General features: G+C 37.1%; 1 protein-coding gene across 1 annotated transcript in view; it reads right to left on the reverse strand.

The window, feature by feature from the left end:
* Positions 1 to 8,998: 8,998 nt before the first annotated feature.
* Positions 8,999 to 16,309, reverse strand: part of cacna2d3a (calcium channel, voltage-dependent, alpha 2/delta subunit 3a) — a 167,471-nt gene continuing 160,160 nt past the window's right edge. Inside the window, 4 exon segments of the mRNA XM_073867468.1 lie at positions 8,999 to 9,410; positions 10,637 to 10,716; positions 12,823 to 12,938; positions 13,336 to 13,450. Coding sequence (XP_073723569.1) covers positions 9,318 to 9,410; positions 10,637 to 10,716; positions 12,823 to 12,938; positions 13,336 to 13,450 — 404 coding nt within the window. The 3' untranslated portion in view covers positions 8,999 to 9,317.

A 16,309-nucleotide genomic window follows, 5' to 3' on the forward strand; every position in this document is an offset into this window, starting at 1 on the left:
ACTATTAGGCTACATGCCTACAAATAATTTAATAATTTAAGATGTGTCCATTAAAGCATTTTAAGCAAGCTGAAATAATACCTGGTGCTCTTTTGAAAATGACCAGGATGGCTTTGGAAGCACTGGAAACACATTTGTTGCTGGGATTTAAAATATACACAATATGTTACTACTAGTCATAGATATGTACACTAGATGTCGCCTTGGCTACGGCAGTTCATTGGACCGAATGCTTCAACTAGAGCCGCCGTCTTGAAACAGGGGAATCCCGCATCAGCGTCATTGTAGACAATGGTGTAACAGAAATAAAATCACCATAAATCGTCATGAACGCGATTTTCTTGGTTGTCTTTTGGTTCGTTTCAACAGTCAGACATGTATTTAGCATTTAGTCCAGGAAAAAATAAAAGTTTTGATTTTATAAAAATTTACTTTTTCTAACTGTAATGTATAGTGCTAGTAGCCCTAATATCCATACGCGGCACAAAAGTCCGGCATCGTCCATGAAATTGAAGTACAGGCGGAGATAGCAGCTTTACCTAGATACTTCCAATGACAAGACCCCTGTTCTAAGATGGCGGCGGTTTTGACGGATGCTTAGAACCCCAAGGCGACATCTAGTGTACATATCTATGACTACTAGTATCTTATTTCCTGTATATAAAAATATAGTACCCATTAATATTAACTTGACCATTGTTGAGTTGTACAAGTATGATGGTTGGTCAATGTAGTGTTTGTCCCGCCCCTCCTCTACTGTGATTAGATGGCTGTGTAAAAAAGACAGTGGCGAGCTCTGCGTTTTTCCAGCAGTTAAAGAGTAAAAAACAAAAAAGAAAGAGCAAAATAACTTGTGAAAATATAATTATGATGTCATCAGTTTGTCTAAAAGAATGCAGGAAATGTGAATGTTTTATGCACCATTTACACATGGTAGGGAGCAGCATGTGTGATTTTTTTTAAACCAACTAACGTTTAGAAAATATTAACATTTTCATGAATCTGAAAATATACATCAAAACGACTTTACGAACAATTTTCTACACAAAATCGTACTGCTTGTGTTTCATAAATAAGGCCCACTGTGTTTTAACTTCATGTAATGACCAGTGGGCAAATGTCTTTCTCTGTACCCTGTAAAGTCCACTTCTCAGTTAGGATGCACACTTTATAATGTGGTTTGATCATATGGGTAGAGTTATGCAACAGTATACTAGAACAATGAATGACATACTTGACTGACAGGGTTTGAAACTAAATACAGTTCTCAGATTCAGAGATAAAACTAAGGTTAAAGTCTGTTCTGAGTTTGTTTCATTTGTAAAAAATACCTTCACTGTTAAAGGGGAAACAAACAGGATGGTACTGTATATGTTTGCTCTTCTCTACTCTTAAGAGCACCATACATCACTGGATTCAATCAACAGCTTTTTAATAATTGTCAACTATTTGAATGGATAATATTTTGATTTAATTATTTGTGCAAAGTGCAAGGTCCACATTGATTGCTTTAATCTCAATGAAGATTTCTTTGTGAAATATTGTACCAAACCTGCTTACTAGAAGAATGAAAAATAATTAAAACACTTAAGACTTTATGCAGTGTCAGATGTGTTTGGAATAAAGGGGTCATTTAATAAATACAGTAATAAATCAATATGTAAATTTCCATAACGGCCCATCCTCAAAATAATGCATTCTTTACATTCAAAAAATGACTTGAAGTGAGAAAGTTTTAGGTTAGTGAATTGTAAAATCCAGTTTTCTATGAAATTATCTTCCATAAACTGTGGCTTGGTCGAAGTCATTGTGAAGTGTAGATCAGAGAAGCTCTGCTGTCTCAGCAAGCCAGGTGAAGAAATGACAGCGATGTCTCAGCATGTACGTTGCATCATACACACAACTAAACTGTCTCATAAGCAGCTAACACAGCACTTGTTTTTGTTGACTAGATGTTCTCTCAACAACACTCGCTGAGACCAAATCCCTCTGGTCTAAAGCCGAAGAGTCGAGCAAAGATCTACATGTAAGGCCTGTTCTAAAAAATAAAGAGAACAAAGGGAAGGCAACGAGACAAGGGACTACCAAAACATCTGAGGGAGGGGTAAGGTGAGGCCATCTCAAACCCATAGCTAATTATCAGCAGCACCTTCACTGAGACCTTACTCTATAGAGATTTATAGGCACACTGGGTACCGCCGTTACTTAGAGACTAGGAACACAATATACCCTGATCCATTACCCTGAGGATCCAATGGGTCCCTGGCATCTCTAAGTCAGACTTTTCCAAGGAGACGGGGGCATCAACAGATCCTTCATCTATAGGAACTACCAACCCAAAGCAAAAATCTTAGCACACCGAGAATAAATACGCACAGTGAAAACAAAGAAATATTCGCATGTAACTAAATCTAATATTGGTAATAATAATTATTAGAAATCTAGATCATTACAAGTTAATGTATTTATGTTCAAATACATTCAATCAAACTAAAAGATTGGCCATTCTAATGACTGTGGGTGACAGCATTATGACACACATAAATGAAATATCTAAGGATTTCAGTGTGTTTCTCTACACCTTTGGTGGTTTTTGTCTGATCTGTGTCGCTTTTGCATTTTTGGGGTTGTGAAATGTTTAACCAGTCTTACCAACGCCGACTAAAGCTGGGGATACACCTAATGATTTTGAATGTAATTTGATCGTAATGACTGATCATGCCTAGTCTTTTGTTTACAATCACAGATGAACATAATTTATGCAAGAAACACTCTTTATGTTTGCTGAGTCCAATCTTACAATGTTTCAGCAAGTTGTTAGGTGTCCCCAGTATTAATCATGGACCGTTGCCATGACGATGAGGTAAGCATCCTTGTCAACTTCATAGTAAATTGATGTGTGTGGATGGAGCGAACGTACAGCAGATTTCTGGAGCAAACACACACAAGTGTTTCACAACATCAGCCTATTCGATGCCTCATACTGTATATAAAATATATTTGCTGTCTACCTGTTGTCCACCCAGCATGATTATCATAATATCTTGACTGCTTTAAATTCAGTTTATATTATATTAATTAAATCTGTTGTCGTCTTTAAAGGCACACACCTGCACATAAAGTCATTTTGTTGTTGTCATTTTTTGGTGCAGTGTGAATGTAACCTATTGCTCCCAACGATCCAGCTGGTGGATAAAGTATTTCCATTAGAATCACTAGAGTCATTGTGACATCTTGTACCTTACAGATGTCTCATCATTAATGCCAAGAGAGACTTGGCATCTAAGGGACTCCCCTTTAAACATAGGCATAACATGCAACAAACCAGTGAGAGTCTTATCTCCCGATGATGAACGATGAAGGGCTTAAGCACTAGAAAACAAGTTTTAGCAGGGCTGAGGTTAGGGGGTGCAGGGAGGGCTGCTGCTGGGCAAATGGGTGCCCTAAACAAACTGAACGTTTTACTTTTTTGAGCAGAGATGGTGCCCCATTGTAATTCCTGTATCCTCCAATTACAAATGCATAAATATTGCAATTAATGTGTAAATTACTTTTTACTTGAAATGTGAAATATTTTGAATGGAAATATACTTTAATTATGAAACTTAAACTGCCAGTAGGTGCCTGAAAAATAAGTCAATCACTGAGTTATTCATTTAACCAACTCCTTGATTGATTGACTGATTCATTTCAGGAATTAAGCAATTGACTGGCTAAAATTGGAATATTCTAAAACGCTACTTTTACTACTGGTACCATACATTTATATGGTGGAATTCAGCTACTGTCTTTATGAACTTGTTTATTTAACTGTTATAAAAAATCAATATATCACATCTTCAATCCTGTTTATATTTGGGAAAACACTCTTGCTCTCATGTGACCCACTGATATTTCTGCCCCTTTATCTTGATTTGTGGCATACAAACAAAGAAAAGTAAACGAGAATTTGTATTCTCATTCATTGGATTTTAAAAATCATTTAGTGTTGACAGATACAGCTGTTGGTTTCTAACAGAAATCAAATTACATAACATGCCTTGCTTAAAATTGTTGGGAAAACACTAATAGATCACAAATTCCAGCAAAGACAGAAGGAATGCTACACATCTGGTAAAATGTTAAAGCTGCTCTTGAAGAACCACCAAACTTACAGGATGTACTGTAAGTATGGATAAATGTCTCCACTACCCAGTTTGACAACCTCTGCTTTTGACAGAGCCTTTTTATATCACCATAACTAACAAACAATTGGTCTGACTATATAAATTGGGCAGTAATCCCAATTTATTTTAAACCTCAGAGCATTTAATGGCAATTTTATCGAAGATATTAGCTCAAATTGGCTCAAACTAAGTTGAAAATTTTACACTTGAAAATAAGGATTTCAGGAAGGCCTCTTCTCTTCAGAGCTACATACCAGACTATGAGATCCCAAAGAGGCACCATCAATGTGAAATATGACATGAATTTGCAGCAAATTAAACCTTTTCTGTAAAACTGCCTTTACCAACATTTTTTGGTTAAACTTTAAGCACATCACAAGTTGTGGGATTAATACTGTATAAGCTGGATCCAGGTATCAACTACTGGATGTACCATAATAATAAGGTCTTCGACCAGCTTTAACATATGGAACATAATTTTGATGTGGGAGACTGCAAACTTTTGGCCATTTGGCTGGCTCTGGGGAAGTGGCGTCATTGGCACTTACGTATTTTGTGTGGACTGACCACAGAAACCTTGAATACCTCTGCTTCGCTACGAGATTGAATTCACAGAAAGCACAGTCGTCACTTTTTTGGGGACTATTTCATTTAGACCAGGTTCTAAGAACCTAAAACCATATGCACTTCCTCGTCAGTTTGGTTTCTCTGGGGAGAGTTTCTCCACTGAGTCCATTCTACCCAGGGAAAACATGGTGGGGTGGTGGTGTTTGGCTCCCCGGTCTGCTCCAGCCCCTCTAAAACCTTCTCGTCCATGGTCCCATATTGCCCTGTATTTTGTTAAGGGGCTTCCCCCATCCTATGGAAGCATGGCTGTTCTAATCGTTGTTCATCATTTTTCCTAAGGTGGTTTATTTTATCCCCATCCCTAAGATCCCCTCCACGAAAGAGACAATGCAGCTGGTCATTGATCATGTCTTTAAGATCTACAGGCTTCCCGCTGTTGTTGTTTCTGATAGAGGTCCTTCCTTTGTCTTGCACTTTTGGAGGGAGATCTGCCGCCCGGCAGATGGGGGAACTGTCAGCCTGTCATCAGGATTTCACCCGCAGACAAATGGCGAGGCTGAACTTGCCAACCAAGTTCTCGGTTGTTTGCTCCGCTGTCTGGCGGCTCGTAACGTAACCCCTTGTCTTGGAATGACCAACTGTCATGGGCTAAATACGTCCACAACTCAATGCCTTTTTGTCTGTTGGCACACCTGTAGGAGGGTGGGCCAGGGAATGCACCCTTTGTGCTACCATCCTCCCCGAGGGCGAGGACATCAGTTTTTGTTTGATTGGGAGGGTTCCAACCCAGGGGAAAGATGTTGGGAGCCCACTGGGAAGAGGTGCTGGGCCACTCGCTCATTGAGGACTTCCTTCTCTCTTGTCGGCCCCCTTCCTGGGGAAAACCTGGGTGCTTGTCTTGGGGGGGTACTGTCATGAGATTAGTTTGTATCTCTACCTGCTTTGCTTGCTCACTCTATCCACCTATACGCAATCAGTAAAAAGGGTTCATTATTCAGTTAGCTGTTTATCCTATGAAACCCCTATTTAAAGGGACCCCTTATAGCAGGGATGGGCATTCCTGGTCCTGGAGGGCCACTGTCCTGCAAAGTTTAGCTCCAACTCTGAATACCATTTCTAAGTGATCATATAACCTTTGATTACATATTTCAGGTGTGTTTGATTTGGGTTGGAGCTTAACTTTGCACGACAGTGGCCCTCCAGGACCAGGAATACCCACCCCCGCCTTTTTTGGCCAGTATTGGCCAAAAAAGGATGGAGGTCTTCAACCAATATTAGATTTCAGGCATTCAATACAATAGATCTAAAAGATGCTTACTTTCGCAACATCGGCAGTTTCTGAGGTAACTTACCAATATCGGGTGCTTTCATTTGGGCTAGCTCTTTCCCCATTCAAGTTCACAAAATGCATGGATTTGGCCCTTGCTCCATTGAGACTTTAGGGAATTTGTATATCGATTTTGGCCTGCTACATATGAGACCTTTTTAGTGGTGGCCGAAAAGCAAGAGTTTTTTCCCAAGAGGAACGTATTTCATGTGATCAGGCCTAGGCGCAGATGCCTTTGTTCTCTAACTACACTGAACAAAATTATAAATGCAACACTTGTTTTTGCCCCCATTTTTCATAAACTGAACTCAATGATCTAAGACGTTTTCTATGTACACAACAGGCCTATTTCTCCCAAATATTGTTCACAAATCTGTCTGTGTTAGTCAGCACTTATATAAAATGTGGCCATCTTGTAAACTGGCCCTGGAGCGGCAGCCATCTTTTGAACAGGCTTGACAAACTTAGGGCTAGCCACCATTAGCATGGTGCACACAGGCTACCCCCCAAAAAAATGGTTTAGGTGAGGCTTCCTCCTTCACCTTGTCCACAGTGAAGGGGGACATGGCCAGCAATAAGGCATAATCCAAAAGTTTAAAGGTGCCATAAAATAAAAAACAATAAGACCTTTGTACATGCAGGGCTCCAGACTAAATTTTTTTTCACTAGGAGCACAGTGGCCCCCAACTGAAAATTTTATGGGGGCAACCAGAAAATTTAGGGGCACACACCGTAAATCAACATGCTAACCAAATATTCACATTTCTACTAATTTCCACTGTATTACTAATAAATACTTTAATGATAGATGCAGAAAGTACCATGTGCTGTTTCAAATTCAGTGCCACATCACAAAAAAAGGTCAAATTTACTGGCCGCACATGTGCGACTGGATGCAAAATTCAGTGGCACACTCTCTAATTTTGGTGGCAAAATGCCACCATTTGGTGACAGTCTGGAGCCCTGACATGGTATTGACATATCATGAGCCTCAAACACGTTTGTTTTCTCATTTTTATGTAAACCTTAGCCAATATCAACATAACACCGACTTTGATGTAACAGACAACATGTACTCCCCAACATTAAATTACACGTTAAATTAAGTAAAAAGTTGTTAAAATGTTTACTACTGTGAGCTACTGACATGAACCTCAGAGCAGAGGAATCAGAGCAGAGCTCAACATTATTATTCATGACCCTTCCAAATAGACCATTTCATTCAAAAGACAAAATGTTTCTAGATAATTTTTGCACTTAATAAAGTTGCATGCCTTTCAAATAAATATCAAAGCACAATTTAACATATTATTTCAATGCATTCTTTGGAACCTTTAACAAACTACCCTTGAGGACCATCACAAGTGAGAATGTCTTTGCATGGCTGGTTTGTCCATAGCAGAAAAAGTCAATCAGCATAAAATCATGAAGGTGTGTGGTGTTAGCAAAACACAGACAGGTATACCCACAGCTAATATGATATGTGAAAGATATCTGCTGTGTGAAAGTTGTAACATTTTCTAATTCTATTTAGTGGTAAAGTCGCTCTGGTAAATTTATGGTAATTTACCAAAATTAGTGTGTGAATGAGGCTAATATCTGTCTCTATTCTTCCATCAGTGGTGCCGTGTTAGATTTTACAGCTGTAGTAAAAATGTTAATTATGTGATCATTCACATGACCCCGATAGGCTACATTTATATGTAATGTGTATAATCAAATACATTTTAAAATTGTATTTAGCACTTGATGCCGCTATGATAATAGACATTTTAAACATTTTGGTGATTTTCTCTTTATTTATATCAGCTCCCACTTGCTCCTTTATTTATATCAGCTCCTTTTATGCGGGTAATCGGAGAAAAACACAGATGTTCTGGATTCAGATGGCAAAAAAATCCCTGACTCTCCCATGTAAATTACGAAAATACCTTACGTACCCTGAGAAACAATTACAGTCTGAATAGGGCTTCACATTGGTGTGTTGATCTTTTTGGTCAAATAATTTATTTATTATTTTTATTTATTAATTTATTGTTAATTATTTATATGTCTTTTTGTGTTAATGTTCTTTCAAACCTTTTTCAAAGCAGTTATTATTTCAGTAATAAATTAGATTCTGGCATTTTTTTAATCTTTAGCACCAGATGGCGCCATTTCACCAAATAAGATTTTTGTATGATTGCATTCACCTGTGGCTCTGTCAAGATTTTAAATTCTTGGTTTTGTCCCTGTAGTTCAGGGATCTATAAACATACTGCTGCCATGTAGAGTTTTACTCCAACCCCAATCAAACAACTTAACTTCAGTCTCCTCAAAAAAGCTGTGTTTCGTGCCAAGAGAGGTCACACTAAATACTGACTGATGCCTGAAGAAGAGATTTTGTGTACATATTTCCTGTATTTCCTGTTTGTATCTTAAATATGGATAGACACAACAAAGCTGGTGATGGGGGCCTAAGACTTTTGCACATTACTGTATACCAAGTTTGATGTCAATACACAAAAGTTTGTTACTGGCCACTAAATTTATTGATATGTAAACGGATCGGCCAATCAACACAAATACCAAAATGTTTTGCCCTCTATTTAGAGTTTGATAAAGTAGGCTTTTCAAAAAAGATTTTTGTTTCTAGGAGCATAAACATAAGGGACATTTTGAGTTGGTGGCACTAGAGGGTTTGAATTAAAAACTTCAAATTTGCTATGGGAATATTGTAGACGGTTCTCTATCTGTGTGCCAAATTACATAACTTTCTTATATGTGGTTCTATGGGATCTAAAAGTGGAAAAAGAAGAAGAATATTAATAAAAGAAGAACACTAATGGATACAACAAAGGTCTTTACCCCTTTGGGGCTTGACACCTAAATACATAATCACATATAAACTTACTCTATTTATTTTTAAAAACAATTTTATTTCAAAAGTACACAAACTGACATGTTTTATTATAAGATATATTTTTTATTATAAAGTTTTCTACAGAACATCCACACATTAATCCATTGTTGTGAAATAAAAAAAAAAACATTAAAGACCGTTATATTTTGGAAGTTATAACTAAAACACACTCATTTCATTTTCTAACTTAAACGTACTCTCTAACTTTAAGTTAAATCTTAATGCCACTAAAAAGAAGATTAAAACTAGTTTATATGTCTGTCAATTACCAGATGCTTGTGATGAGTTTTTTAGTGTACAGAAATAATGAACAAATCTCAGTCCACACAGAGCCGAGGTACACGTAGAGCTCCTGTCACCTGCTGAAGATGGAGACTATCAGGAAAAGAACTGTAGCTGTCAATGATGGAATCAAATTAGGGGAACCTCCACATTCCATTGAGTTCTCCTGCAGACGGATAACAAAAAATACTGAAGAACAAACCAAACAAAACCTAAAGAACATGCTGCCAGGCAGTATAGAGAGGCATATCTGGATTCAATGTTCATGTCTAATGAGATAACAACATAAACATCCCACAATCCTGTGTATGCACCCTTACCGAAATTTTGACAACAATGCCCCCATTGGCTAAAAGGATTTTTTTTTATAAATTATATTCCACAACACATACAGTACATATATTAATTTGGGTTCTTATGAATTTTTAAACATTGCTTTGTAAGATATTACAATAACTTATTTTAATGTAGTCAATGAAAATGTTTTTTATTCATTTTAATTATCTAATTTCCTGTGATCCTGGGTGCAAGATGGTTTAATGACATTTTATAAAATACATTAATTTATTATAAATTGTAATAAACTGTAATTAAATGTTAGAAAAATAATGCTACTAACCAACAGCACTACATTGTATCATTTTATATTTTGTTTAATTCAAATCTAACTTTAAAATTGGTGGTAAACAGTTTGAGAACCACTGGCTTAGATATTTCTAGAGTACACTTGAATTGATTTTTGGTATTTAGAGATTATGTGACATTAATGCCCAGTGTAGACAACACGGTCATTTCAGACTATGCAATTTTGATTTCTGGCAGTGTGTTAGTTTATATGATGCTGCAAAATCAAACATCTTCTGCTGGTTTTGATGCCATTGAGAATATGAGCACATGATTTCACCTAGTATCATTAATATTATTGTCTCGCTTTCATTTTGCAGTGTTTTAAAGTTATTCTCAGAAGAACTTCACTGCTTCTATTGTCCCCATTATGAACAACCCAAAAAAATCAAGGTGCTAGTCTTTCTCCAGGGACGTTGTAGTATCATACAGGTGCTGTTAGTTGTTGTATACTATGACACACTATATGAGATAAAGCGATCAAGTTTTGCGCCCTGATGTCCATTGTCAATATGAATCACCCAAACATCCCATGGTCGTGCCAAAACTTAACAGCACCTCCATGTGTCCTGTCAAGTATTTGTAGAATCGTGACTAGCTTTCTTATACTCCTATGGTTCAACTGGAGTCTTGTGAATATTTAATGAAATAACATAAATGTGAAATAAATGTTTATTTAGATAATTGGCTTTGCAACTAAACATCTGAGCAGAGATACCATTAATCCTCGAACTGCTTTATTTTGCTGAACTCAGTTGTGTTTTGTACCTCAGAATGGAATGGGTGGCACGTGTCCGGTCGCCGTCTGTCTTTCTGAAACTTCAGTCGTTCACACTTTAGAGATTCATTATGTATGACACAGTTAAGAAATCAAAACAAAATGAAACACAGATCATAGATCAACTGTTAAATGAATCTATGAGCATTCATTTTATACTGTTAAAGCTCACGTAACACACGCTGTTTCTGCATTTCTGATGTTAATCTGGAGTACCTATAGAGTAGTATTGAATCCTTTATATCTCCGAAGAGTCTTTAGTTTAATCAGATTTATAAAAGAAAGATTAGCTTTACAGAATCTTTCCGATAACGTACGAAAAAATGAAGAAGGAGGAGTTACTAGCGCAGGAGGAGCGAGTACGAGTCATGCAACACTATACAACACTGTTTTAACTTATGATTCACTACATGTTCATGTCATTTATATAATATGCACGCGCCTATTTCCAACATAAGACAAAAGTCTTACTAACCGCATGCAACTCGTGACCCGGTTGGGAAAATCCACTGCATCAAACACACACCCAAAACTCCGCTGCTACCCCGGATAATAAACTATATCCATTGTTTTCATAAGGATGGCTTTCTTCTCCTTACATCCAAAAACACACTTCATCTTTCATGCCATTGTTGAATTTTGAAATTAAACAAAGCTGTCGCGTGATGTGAATGTTTGTAAGCTCCAGCGTCTCCCGCTGATTGACGGGTGGGCGGGGTTTTCCAGAGGAAGTGCCCATATAAAGAAGTGATACGTATAGAAAACCCTGAAACGTCAGTTGGAACTGTAATCGAAAAAAACTTTCCGAAACTTGTACGAACCCTGACGAAGTGCATTCAGCACAGAAATACTCTGTAACACGTCCAACTGCTTTTTTGACACTTTGCCTACGTTTAGCACGAGGAAACAACTATATAACTGTGTTAATAAGTCAGAATGCTTGAAATACCATTGACCCCCCCCCCCCCCCTTTAATTGATCATTAGGGGCCAGATTCACTAACAGCTTGCCCCAGCGCAAACCATCATTTTGTCATTAAATAACGACTGTTGGGATTTACTAAAGACGCGCAGTGGATCATAAGCGCAAAAAAAGGTGTGGTTTAGAAATTATTTAAATGATTCACGCAACTAATGTTTGCTTGTGTGTTATGATGCCATTATTTAATGCCGAAAAAGCATGTCTTAAATTACTTTGCGCTTGAAATGGCTGCAATTTTTACATTTTAACATGTAACAGTTTATTTGTAATGCCAGAGGAACATATTATTCAAAAAATATTGTTTGCCAAGCCATGTTATTTTTATTTGCTAAAGTAAATAAAATAGGAGTCACTAGGAGACGTCAGACAATACCAGGTCTTTCAAAACGTCTTGTAAACCTTCATTTTTTGTCCTCTAGTTCTTTTCAGTGTACTATGACTTCGTTAGTTGGGATAACAAACCCAGAATTTTCCGCAGCAATGCCCGTGGTGCTGATCTCTAGATCAGCTCTGCTTATTTGCGCCCTGAAATAATTTGCACTGCTCTTAGTAGATTGTGTTGGTCATTATGGAAATCAGCTGTTGCACCTGACCTGTGTTATTTAATATGCGCTTTTTAGTAAATAACCCGCATATATTACCACTCCCATCGGCGCTTTTTTGGAATTGCGCTCTCACGCTAATTTGCCCCGTTTAGTAAATCTGGCCCTAAATGTCTTCTCATTATGAGAGGATTAAACCCCTCACACGTATACACTAACAATGCTCCTATGCATCGATAATATCTGTCAGTGATGCTAATATTATTAACTCAATGAAGAGGTCACAACAGCTTTACTATTTAAGGGGAATCAATTCGACTTTGATCTATGACATTGTACTATAAAAAATATATTGTAAAGGTAAAGTTTTGAGTTCTGAAACTGTCCAAAAACAAAAAATAAAAACTGAAATCAAGCTTTTAAAAATTGGTTGTTACTTTTTAAACTTTTTTATATCCACAAGCTTGATCACCTCAGATCTAGGATTATATGTTTGTTCAGTGGACACACATGTTTCACATTGCTCCAGGTAAAACGTGGTCATATATACAAATACTAACATTCCCATACAGAAATGGCATCACATGACCCCTTCAAAAAAGCATGGCTATTACCAGCATATAGAATCAGAACCATCTGTTTGATAATAAGGATATACATCATCTCAATGGGCTTCAGAGTGACGTCTCCAAATTCACTGCAGTCGCATTCATTGTCTATGACCACCATGAAAAGATTACTGCTGGGAATCTGCTGGATAACAAAAGATCTGAGGAGGACAAACAGCAGAAGAGAAAATAAACATTAGATTTAATGAGGGCTTTATTTGAAAAACAATACTTGTCCATACAAATGCTCAAATGAAGACGTCCAGATGAAAGTGTCCTCTAAAGGAAGAAGGTAGCAGTGCATCTCTTCTTACAGGTTAAAATAACAATGCAAAAAATAAAATGCTCTTATAATTTACTCACCCTAATGCCATCCCTTTATTACTGAAGAAATGTAGTCATAAACTCTTTGCATTTACACTTTACTCTCAGATGTTACACTTTACACAGAGGATGTTGCCACATTACATATTGTGTTTTAATTATGGCACATAAATATATTAGATATTTCTCAGCATTTGTTAATGTGTATGTTTATATGATTGTGTGAGCACATACTTCATGCAGTCTTCACACTCAATGTTCCCCACTGTTTCTTTAATGGTGCGCTCAGACACAAATGCTGGATATTCTGTATCACAGGGAACCCACATAGTTCTGATTCCTCTTTGAGCTGGAAAGAGAGAAAGAGACAGAGGGGGGAGGGGGGGGATTGATTGATTTTTAGATAGTGGTGATACAGTAGCCATGATTTGTGAACATTTAAAAGGAAATTGGTCAGACTGTGTGCAGATATATACTAAAGACTCTATTAATCCACTCAATGGAAAAGCAGCAATAGGGATAAGTATCCCTGTTATGTATTAAAGGTGCAGTGTGTACATTTTAGCAGCATCTAGTGGTGAGATTGCGAATTGCAACCACCAGCTCAGCCCACTGCTCAACCCTCGCTTTTGAAACGCATAGGGAAGCTACAGTAGCCGGCACCGGAAAAACATGTCATCGTCGGAGACAAAAATTTTGTCCGTTAAGGGCTTCTGTAGAAACATGGTGGCACAAAATGGCGACTTCCACGTGAGGGGACCTTCGTGCATGTAGATAAAAACATCTCATTCTAAGGTAATGAAAACATTTATTATAAAAAAAGGTCTTTATACACCCATGATAATGTAGTTTTGTATATTATATTGCATTTCTGTAAAGAGATCCTTCTAAAAATTACACACTGCACCTTTAAACAAGGTTTTCAATTGCCAGGTAAAATGTCAGCCTTTTCTACAGAATTAATAGCAATGTTGTGGGCCCTTGGGTGGTTGGAGGGACAAAGACCTGGGAGAAATGATTTATGTTCAGATTCCACTGCAGCTTTAATGACAATTAAGAGCAGAAAGAGTAATGCCAGACCAGATTTAATTATTGAAGTTCTGATGGCACTAAATCGAGTGATAAAAGCGGGAAATACAGTGGGGTTTAAAGTAGGTTCCAGCACATGTAGGTTGAAGTTGTAGTAATGCATGGAAGAGTTGAGTGCAAGGGTATTTTACAGTAAAAATAAAGCAAATATGGCAGAAAGAATGGGAAGAAGGAAATAAAAGCAGACGTTATTTTTCAATTCAGCCTACGTTAATGCACACATCATACACAAGAATATAGAGGAGAGATAGGGTGGTAATCACTAGATTAAGACTGGGGCATTGTGCACTAAATTATGGGCTGGCAAGGGTTGGCAAGCATTCTGACGGCAGATGTTTGTGTGGAGAATTAGAAACCGTGAAGCATGTAGTAATGCAGTTTGAAATTCTTTGTGATACAAGAAAACGTATGTTTTCTGAGCTGTTGGAATCCGGAATCTCATCTTTATCTTTAAAATCGATTCTTGGAAATAAGGAATATGAAATTACAAAGGTTGTTATTATTTTTCTATCAACACTGGTCTTTATTTGAGGATATAATCTATGAGAAGAAGTTCTTCAGATGAACTGAAGAGGGCAGCAAATAACACAAGAAGACACAAGATAAAGAAGACAGACATTTAGTATGTTACAATCAAAAGTTTGTTCCAGTCAAAAAAGACTAGATAAGAAGAATTAAGGACTCTTTCCCTTCCCATAGCATGCAGCCAATGAGATATTTGCTTTATTTTCTGTATTATATGTCTGTAGAATGTCACTTTGCATCTGATTTTACTTTGTTGTCAAGCCAATGTGATGCTTTATTTTGTTGTATATTGTTTTCACAGTGGATTTAGAGAAAAGTCTTCAAATTAATCAGTATTAGGAAAACCACTTGTGTCTGTGTGTGCTTGGAGGGAGAAACACTAAACATTTAGACAGTATTTTATAATCCTGGCATATGCTCATGCATATATACTGGGCTTTTAAGATGCAATCGCAAATTAAAATATAAACTTTCACAAGCAATATTGCGGTTCATGTTGATTCAATATCTTTACTTCACAATACCCTTGCGTACTGTTTAGAATCAATTATGCGTTGCATTCTGGGACGTGGGGGCCGTGTTGATGGCCTCGCGAATGTAAACATACAGCAAGTCGAATGAGGAGAAGAAAAAAAGCTAAAAGTTGTTAAAATCCCGAAAATGATGGGAAACTTCTTACACTCTGAGGCTATTTTGGGGAATTTCCGCCTGGATTTGGCCTACCCAATTTTAGAAGCTTTCCATACCCACATGCAGAGGTGTACATACAAAAGTTTGGTATCATTTTACAGGAAACCCTCTGAAATTACATAAAACACTGTTAAAAGTGCTCAACATTGTTGTATGCGTTGTCAGTCCTCTAATATACACAAAAATAAATAGGCGCATTTTGATGGGTTTTTTTTCTAAAGTCTGTATTTAAAAGTGTATAACTCTGGCCCTGAGTGGTAACGAAACCTGCAGACAGTTTTGTTTGATTCCAGCATATGTCAGCTTACATAATCTATGCAAAAGTTATTCTATTTCAACTTAAGGGAGGAATAATACCCTTTTTGTTTTCAATTTCCGCCTAAAAATATTTGAAGTGTCCCCATAACCACATACAGTGGAATAAATGCAATATCTATATATCATTTTACAGAAAACCTTTGAAGTTACATAAAAAGCTGCTGTTTGTGACAAATATTGTTATTTATGTTGTTTTTCATATGATGAAACACCAAATTTTCTTTTTTATGTTGTAAACACTGTCTTTGAAAGTGAATAACTCTGGCTCTGGGTGCTCTAGCAGACTGCAGATAGTTCTGGTTGTTACCAGCAGCAGACAGTAAACACCCCAAAAAGAATGAAGAATGAGCTCTTTAGCATGTCAAATTCAAAAGTTATTCTTATTTTACTGAAGGGTGTGAAAATACATTTTTTCATATAAAAATAATTTTTTTGTTTTGCACATATAATAAATAGCAAGGGATTATTCATGCACACAACCAAAGAAAATGCTGTGAATGGACTCATTTTTTAGAGTAGGACCTAAGATAAAAGATGGTGTATCGTTTGTGGCTATCTGTGCCATCTGAGGCAGTTCACACTCAAG

The sequence above is a fragment of the Misgurnus anguillicaudatus genome, chromosome 5, assembly GCF_027580225.2.
Source record: "Misgurnus anguillicaudatus chromosome 5, ASM2758022v2, whole genome shotgun sequence".
In the NCBI taxonomy this organism is placed as follows: domain Eukaryota; kingdom Metazoa; phylum Chordata; class Actinopteri; order Cypriniformes; family Cobitidae; genus Misgurnus; species Misgurnus anguillicaudatus.